Here is a 23,225-nt window from a genome sequence, read left to right on the forward strand (position 1 = left end):
AATTGCCAATAATCCATATCTTCATGAACGCTACAACTTGTTCCTGGATAATGCTAAGAACAGCAGCCTAATATTCAAATTGCACTGAGCTGTCCTCCTGTACAGCAAACCTGTCAGTTGACCCTTACTAAGCACTTACTACATGTGTCAGGCTACCTCGCTGGCTCCAGGAAACCTGAAGATGAGGAGTAGACACATCCACAAACACAGAAGTAAGAGCTGAGTGAAAAATAATTGAAATGGAGACTATTTTTTTCATTTGAAGATAATGTGCCTCACTTTCTCCAAACATACTGCCCCAAGATCAAGGTATTTATGTTACTTGATGTTGCCAATCCCTCCAAATCAGCCTGTTGGCAACTATGTGAAAGACCAACTTTGTTAACATGGTGAGGGATACAAAATCAGTCACCTTCCAGTCTCAACAAAACTCACTTTGAGTTCCAATGCAAGCCAACATTCAGTAGCAATACTTAAGCTTGTGATAGTCTTTAAAGGTTAAATTCTTTACACTTACATTTTACATCATCAAAGAGTTAAAGAAAATGTTCAACAGACTGAAAATTATACATCCAAAAATAGGTTACAAATAATGCTTTACAGAGAAAAACCTTCGCAAATGTGGTATATTTAGTATATTGACATAAGGGAATATTACTCAGCCACAAAAAGGAATGAAGTATTGATACATACTATAACAAGGATGAAACTGAAACTATTATGTCAAGTGAACAAAGCCAGACAGAAAAAGCCACATGTTCCATAATTCTATTTATAGGAAACGTCCAGGATAGGCAAATTTATAGAGACAGAAAGTAGATTAGTGAGGAGCCAGGGTCAGGGAGAATGGGGAATGGCTGCTAATGAACATGGAGTTTCTTTGGGGCTTATTAAAACATTCTCGAATTAGATAGTGGTGATGGCTGCACAACTTCACGAATATACTAAAAACCATGGAACCATGTTAAAAACATGAATTGTATGATGTGTGAATTTTATCTCAACATTTTTTCAAAAGGATCCCCAACATGCTCTGGGCATGTGGCTTTGCAGACAGACAAAGCAATACTCTGGTTTATTTCCTCACTACTGTGATATTTACTTAACTTATTTAAGTACTTCGAAGACCTGGCTTCACTGTTAAAATAGATATACAATAGAAATGTGAATTCAACAGGTGTGTGTTTGATGACCACAGTACTTTTCAAAAATGTCTTCCCGTCTCCAGAATGGACTATAAAGTTTTAGAATCAACTGGGACCAGAGATTCGCCTGAATGTCTTACATGTCAACTGTGCATCACACCAGCCCTGAGCACTTTCATAAAGCATTTGAAATTTAAATTATGTCCGTGTGTGGTAGTCTGTGAGCAATTATCACCATATTTGCGGTGTAATTCTCATTTATCAGAACTTAAAAGTGATTTCTCTTTGTAAAGGTTACTGTGCCAAGAGCAGCACCATCTATTGGAAGAAAATGTACGCGTAGTATCTACTCTAATATGAACCAGCTAAAATTTAAAAATTGGGAGCCTCTGACTGAAAAGAATTAAGTACGTGTACTCACAAAGCGAGGCACAGTTTGTAACTTTCAGGTTAATGCTTAAATCCATTATATTCCATCCTGATGGAAAATCATGAAGGAAAAAAGGCATTTCTTTAATAAAACGCCGAAGTCGAGTCTTGCATTTCTCGAACATGACTGGAAAACTTGAGTCTGCATCGTAGGTAAAGGCAATGTTTAAACTGGCTATTTCAGAATGCAGTTTCGGTTTTAAATGTAACCTGGAGGGTGTGGATGAAAGATGAAATCTATGAATAAATATATCAACCTGCAGCTCTCCTCTGACTTTGGCAGCACTGGCAAAACCTAGAGATTTTGATTGAACTTTTTTTTTTTTTTTTTTTTTAAGTAACTGCTCAGACTTGAATATGACTAAATTGAAAGCAATAAAAAACCCTGAAAAGTCAGGTTGGTGCTTGTTCCTGTTACTACCTTTCAGGTGTACGTGTGTGTGTGTGTGTGTGTGTGTGTGTGTGTGTGTGTGTCTGCAATTCACATCAGACACGTGTACTTTTCATTTAAGCCCATCATACCTGTAGCATAAAAGTGAACAGCAAAAAAGACATTACAGTAAGCAGCCCCGCACCACAGTTGTATTTTTGGTCATTTATTTATCTTCGTACGTATCTCTAAAAGGCGATTTCTACACTTCGCAAAAGAGGCGAGAAGAACGGCGGCGGCAGGGATCCGAGCTGCCCCAGCTCTGTCTCCCGGGGTCCGGAGCACGAACACCGGCGGGCGGCTGGAAGGGTCTAGGGCGCGGGACGGGGAGGGGCGCGCACACCCCACGCAGCTGCCTGCACCGCGCGGCCGCCCGCTCCGCGGGGGCCCAGTTGGCGGTCCCCTTTTCCTCCTGGCTAGATGGCGGCGGCGGCAAGCCGCGGACACGCCACAATCCCCCGCCCGCATCCCACCGACCCCGGGGCTGAGACCCAACCGGGCTCTTCGCACTCACCCAGGCGGCAAACACAGAGGAGCTGAATGCAAGCGAGGAAGCGCTTTAGGATTCGCATCTCCAGGCGGTCCGCGGCCCCTCGCCGTGCGGCTCCTCTGCTTCTCAGAGTGGAGAGGGAGGGGGCGCGAGGCAAATGTTTTTTAATCCTCCAGTGTGTAGATCGACGTGAGATCGTGCGTGTGAGTTGTGTTTGTGTGTGTTGTGTGTGTGTGTGTTGTGTGTTGTGTGTCTGTGTGTCTGTGTGTGAGAGAGACAGCGAGAGAGGAGTAATCCGGAGAAAGCCGCGCGGTGGTGGGGCCGGGGCCGCTAGTCGAGGCGCATGTCGGCCGCCGAGCGGGACTTTGCCTCCTTCGCCGGCTGCGGCGGCCGCGGTCTGAGCACTCAGAGCGCCGCGAAGCCTGAGTGCCGGGTGCGCGCTGCGGCCGCGCTGTGCGCGCGGCGGTTCCCTGCGCGGGCGGGGGCGCAGGACCGCGCGGCTGGGAGCGTGCCGCGGGCCCGGGGTCGCGCGGAGGGCGGAGGGGCGCGGCTGCCGCTCTGGGTCCGAATCGCAGGGTAGCAATTCACACACCGACCTCCCTCCCCCTGTCCGCTGCCAGTGGTTTCGCTGCCCTGGAGTTAGAGGAATCCGCTGGGGTTTCCAATCTTCGCAGAAAAAAAATCTCTCTTGGTTAGGACTCCATCACTTCGGAAGGGAAGGCCGGACCCCCATCGTCCAGCACAGCCAAAAGGTTGACCTTTAAGTTTCACCTCTAGGAGTGTTTCTCATTTTATTGTTTTCTGCAGGTGCTTAAGTGGGTCCAATCAGAATGTGGTGGGGCGGCCTGGGCACGTTGTTTCCCTCCCTTTTTTCTTTCCGTTTTCCTAGTAAAGTAGTAGACCCCATTGCCTTTGGGAGAGTTGACTCCAAAAATCTCCAGCCTTGACTATGACTAGTGTGACCCTGCCCTTTCCCTAGACCCCAACGAAACTGCCCTGCTGGGCACAGCTGTCTAGGGAACTTTCAACACGGAGGTGGTCCTGCCAGGCAGAACTACACAAGTGCTTCTCGCACAGGGTCGCACGGGAAGATGTTTTATTTCTTGATTGAAGGGTATGCAAAAAACGTATAATACATATCTTCTGCTGCCTTAGAGCTGGAAACGTCACCCTCATGTGCTCTTTTCTTTAGTGCTGTTCATAACTAGACTGTGAGCACCTTGATGGCCGGGAGTTTGCCTCCATTATTATGATCCTAGCTCTCACCGCAGTAGCCTTTAAAAAAAATCAATAGGTGTTCCCTGAATATTTGTCGAATTAATTTGAAGCCTAAAGGAAACAATGAGAAGGTAATTGGTGGTATTCTTTACACCAAAAATTCATGAGATTTTCATTTATATGCTATTCTTTAACTATTAGTACATGGTTGTCTCTATATGAGACCAACTTTAGAGCCGTTTTGGAGTCCCATTTAAGGCACAGAAAGCCAAGTTCTGGAATTATCTCATGTATTCTTAGAAACAATTTGATGTAGGTATCTGTACAGTGTGTACTCTTGTGTCCTGTTCTTGTCTCAAAAATAGTATTCTAGCTTTAAAAAATTTAAAGAAAACTTACTGCACATAAAATTGAGCTCTGAATGTATTTCAAGTGTTACTATGAGTTCTTGCTAATATCCCAGCCTGTGAACAATTGGCTAAATATGTAGAACTAATGGCAGTTTGCCGTTGCTTCAGGAATAGATTATAGTCGTGTAATAACAGATTTTGAAACCATTTAGCGTGTTTATTCAGAAACGCATGCCAATATTGAGAAATTGATCCTTGATCTTATTTTTCCCATGAACAGAAATAGAAATGATACAACTTTTACAAGAATTATGATGGGGATTGATGGCTGCTCATATGTGTTTCTACATAGGAAGAAAATTTGGGGGCCCTTTTTTTTTTTTGCTAGCATTACAAGAAGTGTGCAGGTGTTTAAAGTGAGTATGCAGAGAGAGTTCAGAGAAAGTGTTTATTTAATATTGACTGGAGTAGGCAGGGAAGGTTTCCTAGAGATGTGTAGTTAAACAAGAAGGACTAGCAGGAAAAAAATTCATGTCAAAGAGAGTGAGGACAGGAAAGAAAGAAGCAGATGGCACATGCTATTAAAAAAAAAAGCCAGTGTGAATTACATTTGAGCAGACTGAGTGGGGTCGGACTGTGACAAACATTGATTTCCCAGTGGAGCAGCTTGTATGTGAAATACAAAACAGGGGCGATCACAAAAGAAACTCCTAAGAACTTCAACTATTTAAGGAAAGCTTGTTTTGCTCAGGGAGATTATGGTGTTCCAATAGTTTCCGATTTTCAAGGATACCCCATTAGCCTGCAAGAATAATCCAGCAACCACCACCATGACCCTGACTTTTCTCTTACTGGACTAAAAAAGTCACATCACTAGTCAATCTTTTTCTTTTTCTTCTTTTTTGTGGGATGGAATCTCATTCTGTCACCAGGCTGGATGGAGTGCAGTGGTGCAATCTCAGCTCACTGCAACCTCTGCCTCCTGAGTTCGAGTGATTCTCTTGCCTCAGCCTCCTGAGTAGCTGGAATTACAGGGGTGTGCCATCACACCCAGCTGATTTTTGTACTTTTAATAGAGACGGGGTTTCACCATGTTGGCCAGGATGTTCTCCATCTCTTGACCTCGTGATCCACCCACCTAGGCCTCCCAAAGTGCTGGGATTACAGGTGTGAGACACTGTGTCCAACCTAGTCAATATTTTGAATTAGATCATCAAACAACAGTCTTGTTAAAATAAGTTTCCTTAGTAAAAAGGGAAGGTGAATATGTGCTTTCTTCTAATTTGGTTCTCATAGTTAATTAATATTACTGTCATTCCCCTGGGAAGGCACAAAAGCCACCTTGAGGGAGCAGTCATATTGCTACTGAGGTTTTTATGGGAAGCAGGATAGAGGCCAATTCAGTGAGACTGAATGACAGCTGTGGAAAACTGACTGGTAGGACCAGTGGATGTGGTTCTGATGATCCTGGGGAGGGATGATGGAGTAGGAGGTTGAGGTCCTTGGAATATAGGTCACTATAACAGCCAAGGTGTGGGAGAAGAGAAGGCATCAGCAGAGTGGAAACATCAAAAACTGTACTGTACATCTCACAGTTCACAAATGTTACTGGGGTCATAGTCATTTCTGAGACATGGTACCTGTTCAATATGCATTAGCCATTGTGTGTTGAAGTTATAAACTTGCAAGCCCATACACCTTTATTCAGAGTATACATATATATGAATTTATATATACATGTATTCAGACAGAATATATGTAGAGAAAGAGAGACAGAAAGAGGCAGAGAGACAGAGACAACAGAACCTATATCTAAAACATTAACTTGATGAACTAGATCCATTTTATTCTCACCTACATACCATCCTGGAGCATTTTGTAAATTCAAATTCATGTATTAGCCAAAGCTCTGAGGGTCTTCTCACTCTCAATAAGTATAGTATACCATTTAATATAAACAGTTTAAAGAAAGATGAGAAGAGATTATATTAGTTGGACCTACAAGGATGAGGAATGTTTCTGGAAGTAGACAATGGCTGCTTAATCGAAGATTTGACAAAATTTTCAAAACTCGTAAGTTTTCCAAGAAAGAACAAATTTGAGGGTCTTTAAAATTTGTGCTTGCTTTACATTCAGTTTTTTATTTAATATATTTCGTTGTGTGTTCATTATGTTTATATATGAATTATTTCATCTGTATCGTAAAGGGGCCAACATTCTAATAGGAGAGAAAGGCATCGTTACTAAAATGTCTGTGCATAGTATTGCCAGATAAAATAAAGGATGCCCAGTGAAATTCGAATTTCAGATAAACAGTAAATAATTTTTATGCACTCTCATGTAATATTTGGGACATTCTTACATTTAAAAAAATTAATGTTTATCTGCTACCCAGATTTAACTAGGTGCTTTTTATTTTTATTTGCAAATTCTGGCAGTTCATTTTGTTGTATCTGATAATTTTCTAATATTAGGATTGGTCACGTGATTATGAAATGTTGATAATTTTCCATAAGTTTCCTTATTCCATGAATTATTTCCTAAGTGTCCCTAACATAAATGTGGGTAGATGCAAATGGGGAAAAGGAGATGTTTACTTTGCAGAATCTGACTTTTAAATTCGATGAAAGTGCTTATTATAATACTTCCATGTTATAACACAGTGACTATAAACTATGGAATTAAATGGTAAGTGAAATATCTGTGCTTCTTATAATAATTTGTTTATAAGTTATAATTTGTAATAAGTTGTTTGGCTCATATACATTTTTGCTCATTTTTATCAATTGTCATTGAAAAATATGTTTGAACAGAAGTTAAATATGAACAGAAGTCACTGAATTGAATCAAATGTTTGCAGACTGAGAAAGTCATAGTTATTTCGTTTGAAGTAAAATACAGTTTTGATAATTATAAGGTGTTTGTCAGAAGCTGATCTCATTTTACCTGGAACAATGTATTTGAGACTTCGAGGCTAGATTTATCATGTGTTTTACACCTTACAAATTTTGTTCACATCTGATGGACACAATGACATCTACTTAGTATTCTTGTAATGTGAAATTTCTGAAAAGACTATGCTACTTTCTGCTTAAAAAGCAGTTTATTCCTACCTGCCTCAGCTTTGCATCTTTGTTCCTAGTGACCCTTAGGGGTTTAGCTAGATGACCTGTTACTGCATTTTTCCAGTATCAGGCATAAAACAGGTAGAAGGGTACCTGATACCTCACTGATAGCTCCAGAGCTAAGAGTGATATGGTGCCTTGAGTCAATATGAAGGAGGCATAATTATGTTTGAGGAAAACCACAGCATGTTAACACACTTAGCCTTTTAATATCTTGTCAGGATTGACTATAAAGTAATTTAAACCTATTATATGCAATAATTCAGTGGGAGCATTATATCAAAAAACACAAAAAGGTTGGAATCATTTTTTCTGTTTTGGGGATATTTGGTATAGTACAAGATTCAGGATAATTCTTTCTCAGTGTATCAGTAGAATAATATTATTTTGTATATTTTGTATTTTGTATATTTTCAATGAAACAGTGGTTATAAAAGATAACCATAAACTTTGAAAATTACTTCTGGATGAATATTACTTAGATTTCAGTTTTTCTTCTGTAACCAGAAAACACGTCATTATGGCAAAGATCTTAGGTCTATTCTAAGTTCATTCAGGCGGCTAAAACAAAATACTATAGTCTGAGTGGCTTAAAATTAGGAATCTATTTCTCACTGTTCTGGAGGCTGAGAAGTCCAAGATCAGGCCTTGGTAGATTTGGTGTCTGATGAGGGCCCAATTCCTGGATCATAGATGGCCATCTTCTTGCAAGAATCTCATATGGTCAAGGGGCAAGGCAGATCTCTGAAGCCCCTTTTCTGAGACATTAATTCTATTCATGAGGGGCCCCATCCTCATGACCTAATGATCTCCTAAAGGGCCCACCTTCAAATGCCACTGCAATGGGGATTAGGCTTCAATATATGAATTTTGGAGGACGGACAAATATTCAGCCTATAGAAGGCCTCTCAAACACGTGATGTGTTAAAATGCTATCTTGAGTTGAAAATTTTCATTTTTCATATGGATAAGCTCATTTTTGTATTTTTTTTTTAAATAAAGGCTAGTAAGGTGTTTTGTTTTGTTTTGTTTTTGAGATGGAATCTCACTCTGTCACCCAGGCTGGAGTGCAGTGGTGCAATCTCAGTTCGTTGCAACCTCTTCCTCCCAGGTTCAAGCGATTCTCCTGTCTAAGCCTCCCCAGTAGCTGGGATTACAGGTGTATGCTGCCATGTCTGGTTAATTTTTTGGATTTTAGTAGAGATGGGGTTTCACCATGTTGCCCAGGCTGGTCTCGAACTCCTGACTCAGGCAATCCACCCGCCTTGGCCTCCCAAAGTGCTATTGTTTACAGGCGTGAGCCACCACGCCCAGCCAGGGCATTAAGGTCTTTTGGAGACTCTGTGTTGAACTGTTTAATTGACTGACTCATTTTTACATATTTTGATTCTTTTCAATAGACTTTATATTTAGAGCAGTTTATAGTTCATGGCAAAATTGAGTGGAAGGTACAGATGGTTTCTGTTATCTCCTGCCCCAAGACGTGCATAACATGGATGGCCTCCCCCATCATGAATATCCCACATCAAAGTAGCACATTTGTTACCATCGATGAAGCTACATCAACACCTAATTGTTATCCCAAATCGATGGTTCACATTAGGATTCAGTCTTGGTGCTGTGCATTCTATGAGTTTTAACAAAAGTATCATGACATGTATCCACCATTATATTGTTACAGAATAATGTAGTGCCCTAAAAATCCTGTGCTTTGCCTATTCAGCTTGCCTTCCTACCTGACAACCACTGATCTTACTATCTTCATAGTTTTGCCTTTTCTAGAATGTTACAGAATCATACAACATGCAGCCAGTTAAAATCGGCTTCTTTTTTAATAAGCGTTTATGGTTCCTCCATGCCTTTTTATGGCTTGGTCGTTCATTTTTTAATGCTGAATAATATTCCATTATTGAGATGTAGTACAGTTTATGTATCTATTCACCTACTAAAGAACATGTTGGTTGCTTCTAATTTTGGCTGTTATGAATAAAACCGTTATAAACATCTGTATTCAGGTTTTTGTGTGGGCATAAATTTTCAACCCATTAGGGGAAATACCAAGGAGCTTGATTGCTGGATCATATGATAAGAGTATGTTTAGTCTTATAGGAAACTGCCAATTGTTTTTAAGTGGCTGCACAACTTTGTATTCCCACCAGCAATGAAAGACGCTTTCTGTTGCTCCAAATCTTCATCAGCATTTGGGATTGTCAGTGTTTTGCATTTTGACTCTTTTAATAGGTATGTAGTAGTAGTATCTCATTATGGTTTTGATATGCAATTTGCTAATGAATTATGATCTCGAGCATCTTTACATATGCTTATTTGCCATCTGTATGTCTTCCTTAGTGAGGTGTTTGTTCAGGATTTTTGCCCGTTTTAAAATCAGGTTTTATGTTTTGATTTTCATTTGTCTGAACTTTTCAGTTTGAAATAATTTCAGACTTACTGAAAAGTTGTAGAAATTCTAAAAGAATTTCTGTATACACTTTATACTCTCCAATTAATATTTTACCTTTATTATTCTCTCTACTCACTCTGTTCTTTCTTCCTTCTGTACCTCTATACCTATGTCAGTCTATCTAGCCACCTATCTATCTATCCATCTGTATCCATAGCTACAAACTAAAAAGACCTTCTTGGCAAAGTAATTGGACTCATCTAAATTCCTCCACACACCACTCCTCAGGCTGCTGTCCTTCGGTAAATTCTTGATCTTATCAAAGAAGCTTTTGTTGATTCTAGAATATTTACTAAAGGCCCAATTTATAATCACTGAGAAGAGTAATTAATGATTATTAGGCACCATCTTGGGTTATTTAAGGATAAGCCTTACTAGAGCCATGCTGCTTCCTTAGAAAAGTTGCTCTTAATCTTGAAGATATTTATTCCCAGGTACAATTCCCTTTCTTCCAGCTCTCATTTATCTTGGTTCTGGCTCTGTCCCTCTTGGATAAGACTTTGTACCCGCCTTCCTACTGAATGTACTGCCATTAGTCTTTTTATGTTTTCATCCATGTTCAATACCAGAGTAATCTTTATGTAATGAGTATCTAGTATGGAGTAAACACCAGTAAATAAGGACCAGCATTAGTGATTGTTTAGAAAGATTCAAAAGTATTAACCAAAGAGAATCATTCTGATGTTATAGTGGGAGATTTTATTTGAAGAGATTATGTAACTCAGCAGTGTGCTATATTATTCATTATTGGTTGTGTTAAGACAATTATTTGTCATACTGATAGATTTGTATATTCTAGAATAGGAGAGGTGATTTTTCCTCTACATTGTGCTGGTCCTGAGCTAGTGATGATATTCCAACATGGGCACAATTTGTTCCCTTAAGAAACATATTTTTCTTCTCTCCAAACACCCATGATCTTAACTTCATTACTGAAATAACTTGCAAGGGAATGTGCCCTCAAATTTGTATGAAATTATAAAAATCCATATGACCAAATATAGGTTTATTGCTAATTTCATTTATTTGCCATCTAAAAAAAAAACACCTTTCTGCCTGTGATATCAGAGGCAAACATGAAATTTAAAGTCTTTCTACAAGCTTAAACATCAATATCTGCCTGCTCACTAGGCCTTTGAAAAATGTTCAGGATATTTTAGAGTAGAAAGCAAATACATAAAACAAGAGCTACAAATTAGAGAATCAGCACTGGATGGGGTCACTGGAATGAGATGCTCTATTTCAGATTTACAAATATTTCTGATAAATGGTCATTTTGCTTTTTTTTAATTTCCTGTCTCCAAGAAAAAATAATTCACAATCACCTTAGATGATCCATTATATCTTTGACCATGTTAAAAACTATTCACCTTTATATTGAGCCAAAATATTTTTCTCTCTATTCCTGCCGTCCATTTAACTTTAGGGACCTGGAACAAATCTCTCCTTACTTGTAAGGAGAACTCTTCTTCTAATTCCAGATGTGACTTTTTTCCTTGCTAAATTCGAATTCTTCCAAGCTTGATCTGAACTCCCTGACTCTTCTGGAGGCAATAGTCCATCAGTTCTTTCTTTCTTTCTTTCTTTCTTTTCTTTTTTTTTTTTTTTTTTTTTTGAGACAGGGTCTTGCCCTGTCACCCAGGCTGGAGGGCAATGGCGCTCCAGTCTCAGCTCACAGCAACTTCCTCTGCCTTCTGGGTTTAAGTGATTCTCCTGCCTCAGCCTCCCAAGTAGCTGACATTACAGATGTGCACCACCACAACCAATTAATTTTTGTACATTTAGTAAAGACGAGGTTTCACTATGTTGGCCAGGCTGGTCTGTAACTCTTGACCTCGTGATCCACCCACCTTAGCCTCCCAAAGTGCTGGGATTACAGGTGTGAGCCACCATGCCCCACCCATCAGTTCTTTCAATCTTCCACTCCCTATTTATTTTTTTCACAAAGCTATTGTAACTGGTCGTGGGATGGGAAGGGACTCTGCTTACCCTGATTTGATGTGCCCGAAGTTCTTGGGCTCCCTGGTGCCAGGAATGGGAAAGAGGCCCTGGTGGTGTGGTCAGCTTACTGGTCAAGTAAATATCGGATCCAAAGAGTTTTGCAGAGAGCAATTTATTAGGCAGAGAGAGAAAGAGAGAGAAGTAGAGAGAGCTCACACGCTGTTGTGGGAAGGGATCCCAGAGAGGGAAATACGCACAGGCAAGGTGCAGTGGAGTTTTAACTTTGAAGTTATTCCCACCCCATTCATGTTCCTGTCTAACGAGAGGAGCTCTTTCAGACTTCCTCTGGGGTTATTGATCTTTGACTTTGATCCCAGATTGGTTGCTTGGGCCCACAACAGAGCCCCATCTTCCAGGGCTTTTGGTGGGCTTTCTGAACAAAGGAAGGTCACCTGGAATTTTACCTGGCCCTGGTGTGGGAAAGTTAAACAAAGACCTCTAGGTTCCCGGATCGGGAGGTGGATGGAGGCTTGGCGCTGGGAAGTTCTAGCCTTTTAAACTCCGCCCCTTGTGGACCTAGGAAGAGAAGTTAACATAGTCCCTCACTATCGTTATCTTTTTCTGGGGTTGGGGGGAAGTCTCTCTTGTCCCCATGTCTTCTTACAGCTATATTCCCAGATGCCTCTTTCTTCATAATTTTCTGGTAAGAATATACTCTAATCATTATCTCCGCCTCTTAATTTCTCTTCAAGCTACTACAGTTAGGTTTCTGCCTTTTTAATTCTATAAATAGTGGTCTTTAAAAGATAAAAACATCACATTCTAATGGTCTTGCATATACGGTACACTCAAAACAAAAACTCATCATTCCTCTAAAACTGGTGCTTTCTGTAGTCCACAAAACCAAGAATTCTCCCGGCTCCTTCTTCCTCAACATTCCCATCTAATCAGTCACGAAATCCTACATTTACTCTTAAATTCCATTTTGTTTCTACAGTTTTTTTTTTTTAACATAATCAACAGAACTGGCATATACTCAGTGCTTTAAAAATATTCAAATGTATGAACTAATTTATTGAAGAAGGGCAGCTGCGAAGCCAGTACTACCACCTCCTCCTCTTGCCTGCTTATAACAAGGTTCCAGCACACATATCTGATGTTTTTGTCCCTGGACACTAGATTAGGTTCTTGGACTAAGGCATCTTCTTTCACTTGACTTACTGGCTATTTTTTTTTATAACACTCTTAGACTGTTCATAACCTACTTGCCTTGACTTAGAACTTAATGGTTTTTGAGTGTGCAGTTCTTGAACTGACAGTGTGGGCTAGCAAGCCTAGAACAGCTCCAGAGCATTTCCTGGCTCGTTTTAGTCTTACCCTCTATTTTTTTCCACTCACAATTAAATCCTCCTCCCCTGGTTTTGTTCAAGCAAAGAACCAGCCAGATCTGACGACTTTGGACTTTCCCTGAAGTTTTGGCAATATTTGGCCTTTAGTTATTTTAAATTTGAGAGTGAAGAAATATCTCTATTTCGAGCCTTTGCAAAACCCTTTTGCCATTGGTCATCTTCCCTAAGCATCTGCTTCTCCTACATTATTTCTGGACAGCTTCTCTTAATTCTTAAAATAAAAACAGAAGCTGAGGAGGCCTACAGCCCTAAAAAATTCTCTCATTACTCTCATAAGAAAGAATATAACTCAAATACAAAATGTGCAATCGAGAAACTAGTACAAACCAAGGTTTCAGAAAACTAATTATCAACCCCATACTTTATCTCCTTCTGTCATAATAGTGACTTAGCCACAATTACATGGCACCTATTGGGTGCCAAGTTTTGTTCTAAAAGTGTCATATATAACTGTTCAATCTCTATAGCAAACCTATGATGTGAGTCTTACTACCATCTTTCCAATCTCACAGGAAAGCAGAGGCAGAATGATTTGTCTAAAGTCATGCAGATCATAAGTGACAGACCTTGGATATGAACTCATACTTAATCGTTAATCTACACTGCTTCTCCTTGAGAATGCGTAGGAGGTTCCACACTAACTATTTTGCTGCCAAACTCAGACCAGAAAATGTTTGCTTACTTCGCTTTCCTCATATATGGTACATTTTACAAAATGTACCCAATGTCAAGTGTCAGTTACACTTGTGTGATGTGAGAAATAAACACTATTCTGGGAATTAACATGTGCTGTCTGCCTCTTCAGTTATCCAGTAGAAATATTTTGGAACATAATTCTTGAAATGAATTGAGAAGTCAATATAGCAGATTTGAACAGAAAAAGACATTGCCTTTCCCAAGGTTGGTGAGACAGTGAAGGTGCTCCCCTAATCCTTGCCTCATGCCTGATACTAGGGACTGAGAGCAAACACAAGAATAAACATAAAACTCAGTGACACTCAGGGTTTCATGTACAGGACCAGTCATTCCTTTAAAATTTAAATAAAAATACCCTGAGATCCCAGGCTGTATGACTGCAGAAAGTCACTGCACTGCTAGATGGTAGTGATTATACAATTCACTGAGATATGAGGAGATTGTGAGGGAATTACATTGCAGAAAGGAACATGTAAAGCATATTACGTATCACTAAATGTTCTATGTAGTTTTATAGGGACAGTATTTAAGTTGCTGGCCACCTCTTTAGATTGCAGTCTAACACCAATCATTCCTGCAGTTCATTCATTCTATAGGTTTTCAGCACTTGTTTGTGCTAGACATTGTGTATACAATGAAGGAGTTTACAATTTAGAAACTTTTTACATTGTGCTTAAATTTGGAATCAGTTGTCTCATACTCTCCTTTCCAGACTAGGGCATGGAACTTAACTTTACAAACCAAAAATCCCCTAACAGTGTTTTAGTTAACTAAAGACCAATCAGCACCCAAAGTTAAATTCTACCTGTTGTAGCTGCTGAACAAATCTTTTGAAATAGTCTCTAATGTGGTTTGGCTGTGTCCCCACCCAAATCTCATCTTGTATTATAGCTCCCATAATTCCCACGTGTTGTGAGAAGGACCTGATGGGAGATAATTTAATCATGGAGGTGGTTCCCCCATACTGTTCTCATGGAAGTGAGTCCCGTGAGATCTGATGGTTTTATAAGGAGAAACTCTTTTCACTTGGTTCTCAATTCTCTTGTCTGCCGCCATGTAACATGTGCCTTTCACCTTCTACCATGATTGTGAGGCCTCCCCAGCCATGTAGAACTGTGAGTCCTTTAAACCTCTTTTTCTTTGTAAATTATCCAATCTTGGGTATGTCTTTATCAGCAGCATGAAAATGGATTGATACAGTCTCTTGCACTATGAAACCAGAATTACCGAAGGTAGAGCCAGGCACTGACGCATAACAAGGGAACGAATTAAGGCACTAAAGATTAAAGGTGGCTGATTAACACCACATGTACTAAAACATTATAAGAAAAAGACTTTTAAAACCTTTCCATTAAAGTAACAAAAACAAAAATACAGTAAAGAAAAATAAAAAGAATATATTAACGTAAACATCGAGATATATACAATATATAAAGAGGTTCATATTTATAGAAGTAATAAGAGGAAGTCCTAAAAGCTAATAAGAACGAAGATAACAGAATAAATACTTTAAGTAGATACCAAAAATAAGGGAAATACAGTAAATACACAAATAATAAGGGATCCACAAGGCCACAAGATACAGGGGTGGGAAAAGATGAAGAGAAGAGTAGCTTTTAAAAAATGCACAGTGTGCTAAAAGTATTTTAAAACTATATAGTCAGTGCCAAGCTAAAGCTTTTAAAAATAAAATTCTAAGAATGCAAAAGAGATAAGTAAAGTAGGCAAGCTACCCGAGTGTTTAACATGGGTCTCTGATCCTTTACAGCTTGCAAAGCCTGGGTTCCCTTATTCAGGTCCTCAGGGCTGGAGAACAAAGGGGTAATACTGGAACCCTTTTTTTCTTTCCTAAAGCTTTCAGCATCTGATTAACTTCCAAAATCTTATCAGAAAAACATAATAACAGTAATATTTATCCTTTATTGACTATCAACTCTATGCCAAATACATTAGCATCTGTTATCTTTAATCTCTTTCAAATTCTGCAAATGAGATACATCATTTCCCCATTTTATAGTTATTCCCCAGGGCTCAGAGTTTAGCATTACTCAGAGCCAAAACAAAAAAAATGTGGCAGTGGAATTGGAATTAAAACTTGCGATTCTCTGATTCCAGTGTGTATCCTCTTTCCATAAATACACCTTGAATTTAGTCAGCCATAGGAAGGCACCTTTCTTAAGCAGCAGTACTCAGTATTTACCTTATTACCCAGTGAACACCTGAAGTGCAAACTGAATTGACAAGTTTCCTGCTAGCTTCATATTCCAATGACACTGGTTCTTCTTAGCATTTATGTCTGTATATTTTTAGATAGTTAGATGTACATACATACATATATACATATACCTATGTATATATACATATAAAGATATATATAAAGATATATACCCATATATCTATACATACACATACACAGACACACACATACTTGGAAAACTAAAATTTGAAGATCAATCAAGCATATTTAACAACATGAATGGGTGCCTAAAAATGAGGGTAAATTAAAAATAACAAAAAATAAAATGGGGAAATAGGTCATACAAAGTGAATATGTCAGTCAGGACTTGCTATGTAATGTTGCAGCAACAAGGAGTGTCTTGCTCTCTTGAAGCCTGTTATGTATTCAGATAACTCTTTAGGGTACCTGTCTTGGATGTATTTGTTCAGGAACCCAAGGTGCTTTCAGCTTTAGGCATTTTCTTTATCTGTGTTGCCACCATTCCAGAGAAAGAGTGTGCTGGTTGTTCTTGCACTATCAACTTAAAAATCTCCACACAGATATGGCATATATCTCTTTCCTTCCAACCTACTGGTTTTCTAATGTGCCTAGAAAAAGCGGAGAAAGAAATATAGATAGGAATAGAGATGTCCCCTACACAGAGAAGGGAGAGAGAGAGAGAGAGAGAGAGAGAGAGAGAGAGAGAGAGAGAGAAAGAGGGAGGTAAGGAGAGGAGAGAGAGAAAAAGAAAGAAAATCTGAGAGTACAAAATAAAATGATATGAAGAAACCCCAGATTAATAGAGTACACTTTGTGATTGCATAATAGCTTGATAATTGTTTTGCTATCTTAGATTCTAAACATAAAAAATATTCTGAAGTCTTTCAGAGAAAAAAAATACGTAAAGCCTCCATTGTCAAAACTGAAACAGCTCACAGAATGTTAACCCACTTCCTTTATTAATCTTTGAGGTGTTGCTCCATCCCTGAAGGCTTCTGTAGGAGGCTGAAGAGAGTCGATGAATAAGGGCGAAGGGACTGAAAGTGACAGCAAGACAAATAGTATGTACTACAGAAGCAAATCACTTCTCTGATTATTTCTTACATTTTTCACTTTTGAAAAGAAAAATGTTGATGCCAGTTACATAGTTTAAGATCATGAAAGCTTGAACTGTTGTCAGCTTTTATTTATAACAGCACCAGTCATTCTATTACTGCTTAGAAAACTTTTAAAAATGATTTTACCCACTTTTTAATTTGAGCCACATTTCCTTCATTGCACAGTAAGATTGCAGTTTTAAGTAGAAGTATTACTGGAAATAAGAACTACTGGTGGAAAAAGCCTGAGGAAAGAACATGGTCCTTCAGTTCAGCTGAGTGACGTGGTGTTCTTATTGATTACCTCCCTGCACTAATACGATCTGCGTTAGATTACAAATTGTCTTTCCAGATTTTTATGTACTTGTAACAGGATATTTAAAAATACAGATTTATAGAGGTAAAAATATCAGAGTTAATTTTTTTCACGAACCGTTCTCAGTAGTTACCAAGTTGCAAAGTCCTTTTCTCATCCCCTTATTGCATCTTGGTCAGACTTGGTGAGGTTTCTGGGCACTTCTGTTTTATGAAAACTTACTCCAATCAAGTCTGAAACTTCAATATCATCTAAAGTCAAACTTCTTCTTTCCTTCTCTCCCTGCCTCTAAGGGATGGATAGACTCAAGTGCCCCAGTTGTGGAGTATTCTTACAGGATTTTCTAAATTCTCTAAGAGCTCTGACTCCTCAGAGAAAAGTGGCCAGTATCTCCTCATTTATCTTTATAATAACACAATCCTCTTCTTATTGATTCCTGCCACTTTTCTATCACTGATTGACTGCCTGTTTCTTTTGAAGGTATTTGAACTCTAACTCTGTGGGTTGGGTGAATATGTGGACTCTTTAGAGCTTCTGTACTGCAACATTTTCTGATGTACATGATCCACAGTAGTCTCTGCCTTTCCTCTTTAAAGCCTACAACCATTGATCCACACCAGAGACCCTTATGGTTGGCTACCCTGTAGTTTACTAGTGGGAATCCCTAATGGACGGAGTACTAGATAGATAACTAAAGCCCAGCTACCATTTCAGCTGCCTGTTCCATCCCTAAGTATGTTAAGGAGAATAATGGTTCCACTCCACCCCAACAAAGATTGCCACATCCTAATTCCTGGAACTTCTCAGTAAGTTATGTTATATGGAAAGAGTTAAGGTTACAGACAGAATTAAGGTTGGTAATCAGCTGACCTTAAGTTAGGTAGATTATCCTAGAGTATCCATGAGAGTTTGAGTAATCATGGGCCCTTTACAATGGTGGAGGGAAGCAGAAGAGTAAGTTCAATTGATGCATGTGAAAAAAAAAAAAAACACCTCAACTAGCTGTTGCTGGCTTTGAAGATGAAGAAGATAACCAGTCAAGGAATGTGGGTGGCCATTAGAAGTTGGAAAATGCAAAGAAATGGGTTATTCCTAGATAGACCAAAAAGGGAGGCAGATCTATTGAGACCTTGACTTTAGTTCAGTGAGACCCATGTCAAACTGCTGACCTATAGAAATGTAAAATAAATCTGAGTTGTCACGGCAATTTGCTATGTCAGCTACAGAAAACTAACATACTAGATATTCCTTGTATCCTTGCCAAGCCCAGTGCTGCTGGCTGCTCCACTTGGCTGCCTAGTGTTCTTTTAGCCTTGTATTTCTTTCCTGCCACAGGTAAAGTACAGCCTAGCAATTTTGCAGCCTGAGATATCTGAGCAGGGAACAAAATGCCACTTTCTCCTTCATGTAGGCAGTGCTCACCTTTTTTAATTTTTGAGTTTGCTTTCCACTAATGTGTACACGCTTAGTTAGTACAAATGTTCCACAAAGTTCTTTACAAAAAAACAGAGCAACCTCTTTCCATCAATGCCCTTCACCATTAACTGCTTACAAGAGACAACCAACTTTAATTTATTTAGCTCCCTTTTTTAGTGGTCAATTCTAAACCTCTAAGTGGTATGCTCATATGGCTACTTCTTAATCTTTCTAAATCTGCTGACTTCCCCAAATGAAAAACTTAAATATACTTTAGCTACATCTTTGTCCACCATACACAAACTTTCCTCTCTCCTTCCCATTCTTCAAGAGTTACATTAAAATTTTCATTTGATCAGTGTTAAGAATTTATATTTTTATGACCATGAAAATACCATTCATCTATGGTTGTTTTCTTTCTTCATCATTCCTGGAATAATGTTTACCTTTCCTGTTTCTTTTCCTGATTTTCTTTTCTTTCTTTTTTTTTTTTTTATTGCATTTTAGGTTTTGGGGTACATGTGAAGAACATGCAAGATTGTTGCATAGGTACACACATGGCAGTGTGGTTTGCTGTCTTCCGTCCCCTCACCTGTATCTGTCATTTCTCCCCCAAATGCCCAACGATGATAGACTGGATAGGGAAAATGTGGTACATATACACCATGGAATATTACGCAGCCATCAAAAACGATGAGTTCACGTCCTTTGTAGGGACATGGATGAACCTGGAAACCATCATTCTTAGCAAACTTTTCCTGATTTTCTATCTGTGTGTTATAATTCCACCCAAGATTTTTGCCAAGGAATACAAATCCTTTCTCAATAAACTCAGACTCAATAGATGTTCTGTTTTTTGCTACTTCTGGAGAAAATGCTCCCATAAAATTCTGATCTACTTCAATCTGGACTAGTTGCTCCCAGGTCCCTGAAACTTTAACTTCTGAGACCTCTGCTGATCTTCTTCCTGGGGATTCTTGCCACCTTTTCCTTGTGCCTGATTATTTGTTACCAGGGTTCATTCCTGAGAAAGTATGCACCTAAGGTGAATTCTGAGGACTTTGTCGATCTAGAAACATCTTTACTCTTATCTTGAATTGATTTTTGCCTGAGTGTTGAATTCTAAATTGAAAATCATTTTTTATCAGAATCTTGAGGTCACTGCTCTATTTTTTTTTTTTTCTTGTTGTCAAGCTCTTGATGCTTCCAAAGCCATTCAGATCCGTGGTATTCTCTCTCTCCAATATCAGCACATGGGAGTGCTAATATCTCTTCAATATTCTTATTTTAATTCTTTGAAGTAAATATCCAGAAGTGAGACTTCTAGATGGTATGCTAAGCCTACTTCCAAATTTTTGAGGATCTTCTCTACTGTTTTCCATAGTGCCTGCACTATTTTGCATTCTCACTAACGATGTGCAAGGATCCTTATTTCTTCACATTGTCTCCAACAATTGTTCCTTAATTTTGTTTTTCATAATGCTATTCTGAGAGATTTGAAACCATAATGAAATATGAAATGATATATCTCATTATGGTTTTTATTTTATTTTATTTTTTGAGACGGAGTCTCACTGCCACCTAGCCTGGAGTGCAGCGGCGCGATCTAGGCTCACCACAACCTCCATCTTCTATGTTCAAGTGATTCTCCTGCCCCAGCCTCTCTAGTAGCTGGGATTACAGGCACATGCCACCATGCCTAGCTAATTTTTGTATTTTTAGTAGAGACTGGGTTTCTCCACATTGGCCACTCTGGTCTCGAACTCCTGACCTCAGGTGATACACTTGCCTCGACCTCCCGAAGGGATGGGGTTATAGGCATTTGCCACTATGCCTGGCCTCATTTCTTTGATGACCACTGATGTTGAGCATTTTAAAAATGTACCTTTGGCCATTTGTAAGTCTTCTTGTAGAAATGTCTATTCAAATTTTTAGGACATTTTAAAATTGAATTATTAACTTTAGAAACAATCTCCTCCTTTTAAAATCACATTTCCCTCACTTTCAAAAGCACCTGATACCACCTGTTACTGAAGAATTTTCAGGGATCTGCAGGGCAACTTGTGTTGCTTATTGGCTTTTGTCACAGTCATTTAGGATTCAAGTTTCTTGGGATTGGTAGATCAGTCCATATTATCCAGATTTTTAAGTTATGATTTTTCTTCATTTTTCTATTTTTGCAATAATTTTTTCTCATATTCTTTGGTCTTGGGATATCATTTTCAAAAAATTCATATTAAATGTTAACTGTTGTTTAAGCAGGGAGATAAATGTATATATTAAATTAACCATATTTATTCATTTATTATTTTTTGAGAGATAGGCTCTTTCACTGTTGTCCAGGCTGTCTAGAGTGTAGTGGCATGATGATAGCTTTCGGAAGCCTTGAACTCTTGGGGTCAAGCGATACTCCTGCTTCAGCCTCTCAAGTAGCTGAGACTACAATCTCAATCCACCACACCCAATTAATATAAAACACTTGTTTTTTTTTTTTTTTTTTTGTAGATAGGGGTCTCACTATGCTGCTGAGGTTGGTCCTGAACTCCTGACCTCAAGCAATTATCCTGCCTTGGCCTTCTAAAGTGTTGGAATTACAGGCGTTAGCCACTATGCCTGGTCCATATTTAATATCTTTTATTGGGAGAGCACCATACTTCTTTAGCAATGATTCACTTAAAATTATCCTTCCCATACTAATTCCATGGCTTTGGTAAAGAAAGGCATGAGCCAAAAAGAGAACCCTCTCAACACAAACACCGCACTCCCGGGAGAACCAAGAACTGTGCCCCTTTCTCCAGTTGGTGGTCCCAGGGCTGGTTTTATAGCCTCTTAGAAAATGTTAAAGGTCTCACCCCAGTTTTGTTTTGAGGTGATTCCCACTAGAAAGCAGCAATTAATTCTTGGCATTGAACCTTAGATAAAATTCTGTGATAACAGAAAAAAAAATCCATTCAATGCCCTATTACATATTCAACTGAAATGGCTATTATTTATTTATTAGATAATTTATTAAATTATGAAGTTGTTCTGAGTGATCAAACAGTTGATTATAGTTGTTTTGGCTGTACTTTTTTCACCTATACATTTTGCTTATCTCTATTTTTGTCCTCAAACATAAGAGTACAAACAGATTTGTTTTTTGTGCTCCTACGAGTTTATGCAGTCTTCAAATGTTACTTATTCAGAGCTAAGAATGTATATGTCTTCAAATGAATAAACTATTGGGTATATTTCATAGCATATGCTTCTGTGTGACAAAGAATGGAAGTAAATTAAGATTTATAGGAGAAATATTTAAGATCATCAATCTAATAGATCACACATTATATTTTAAAAGATTTCATTCTTTTAACTTTTTAAAATATTTAATGGTCTAAAACAATTTTAATTCTAGTTCTAACTTCTCAACATATGCACATCATAAATTCTTCGGAGTCAAGGCTAAATGATATCATAACCAATGATTTACATTTCTGTAACATCACCTTCCTTTTTAATGTTCACTGATTTGCCTTGGAATGTCATCTATTGCTAGCAATAATCATTTTTATTCCTTTTCATTGTTTTTTTTTCTTTACATCATTCTTAATTTATTCATCTTTATAATTTGTTTTTCTGTATGATGGAAAATAGACTTGTTGTTCTATTAATTTTTGCATACCAAGATCTCCTATTTTTTATTCCCTTTGTCTTTTTTTTTTTTTTTTTGACAAGATGGTACCTTCAGATTTTCTCAATGACAAGATTATACAAAAGACAACCCCTTTGCTACAGTGCCTGATGTGCCTAGGGCTGTTTCTCACCACCACTGTTGTCTTACAAGCTTACTGCAGGTGATATGCTGGTAAAAGAGACTTTTCTTACCCTATATATTTTGTGTATGTCTGCTATTAATATTTTATAATACCACTTTTTATAAACATTTAAATAGAGCCATAATTTCTGGAAGCCAATAAAATTACAGCAAAAGAAAATAGGAAAGTTGTGCTATACTGCCATAAATTGATAATTTTTATTAATCGGAGAGCTTATCTAGCAAGGCAAAGCTTCTATCTCTGTTTAAGATGATGACTACATTTTGTAGATGGCCAATTGGGAAAAGCAACATAATAAAAGTAAGTGCTGGCTTTGCCTAGAATTGAGCCATTCTTGCTCAGAGCAAAAGGGAAAAAGGAACTCTAGCAGAGTGATATCAAATAAGGAAAATGTCTCTTTAAGTGCCATACCCATGATGTTATAACTAAAGCACTACATGGGCCTTGAGACACAGAGGGCTATCTGGACTCCGGCTCCATTATTTGCTTGATGTATGAGCTTGAGCAATTTATCTAAACCTCGGTTGCCTCTTAGGTAAATTAGGATAGTATTGTTTATTACAGGATTCTTATGAGTATTAAATAAGATAATGTTTGTGAATGTCCTTTGTAAATTTTAAAGTGCCATGAAAATCTAAGTGGTGTGATTGCTTAATGCTTTCTAAAGCT

General features: G+C 38.4%; 1 protein-coding gene and 1 long non-coding RNA gene across 7 annotated transcripts in view; one reads left to right on the top strand and one right to left on the bottom strand.

The window, feature by feature from the left end:
* The window catches only part of PTPRZ1 (protein tyrosine phosphatase receptor type Z1), a 192,751-nt gene extending 189,812 nt beyond the window's left edge, over positions 1–2,939 (bottom strand). For 4 of the 6 annotated variants that reach the window (XM_010343696.3, XM_010343691.3, XM_074379147.1 and 1 more), the window contains exon 1: positions 2,519–2,939. In XM_010343696.3, the coding sequence (XP_010341998.1) occupies positions 2,519–2,576 (58 nt within the window). In that variant the 5' untranslated portion in view covers positions 2,577–2,939. The remainder of the gene's footprint in view (positions 1–2,518) is intronic. The other 2 variants (XM_010343687.3, XM_003921040.4) reach the window with 1 other exon arrangement.
* An 89-nt stretch (positions 2,940–3,028) lies between these two features.
* The window catches only part of LOC141580171 (uncharacterized), a 202,579-nt gene continuing 182,382 nt past the window's right edge, over positions 3,029–23,225 (top strand). The window contains exon 1 of the long non-coding RNA XR_012512261.1: positions 3,029–3,246. This is a non-coding gene — a long non-coding RNA (uncharacterized LOC141580171). The remainder of the gene's footprint in view (positions 3,247–23,225) is intronic.

The sequence above is a fragment of the Saimiri boliviensis genome, chromosome 10 (assembly GCF_048565385.1).
Source record: "Saimiri boliviensis isolate mSaiBol1 chromosome 10, mSaiBol1.pri, whole genome shotgun sequence".
Taxonomy (NCBI): domain Eukaryota; kingdom Metazoa; phylum Chordata; class Mammalia; order Primates; family Cebidae; genus Saimiri; species Saimiri boliviensis.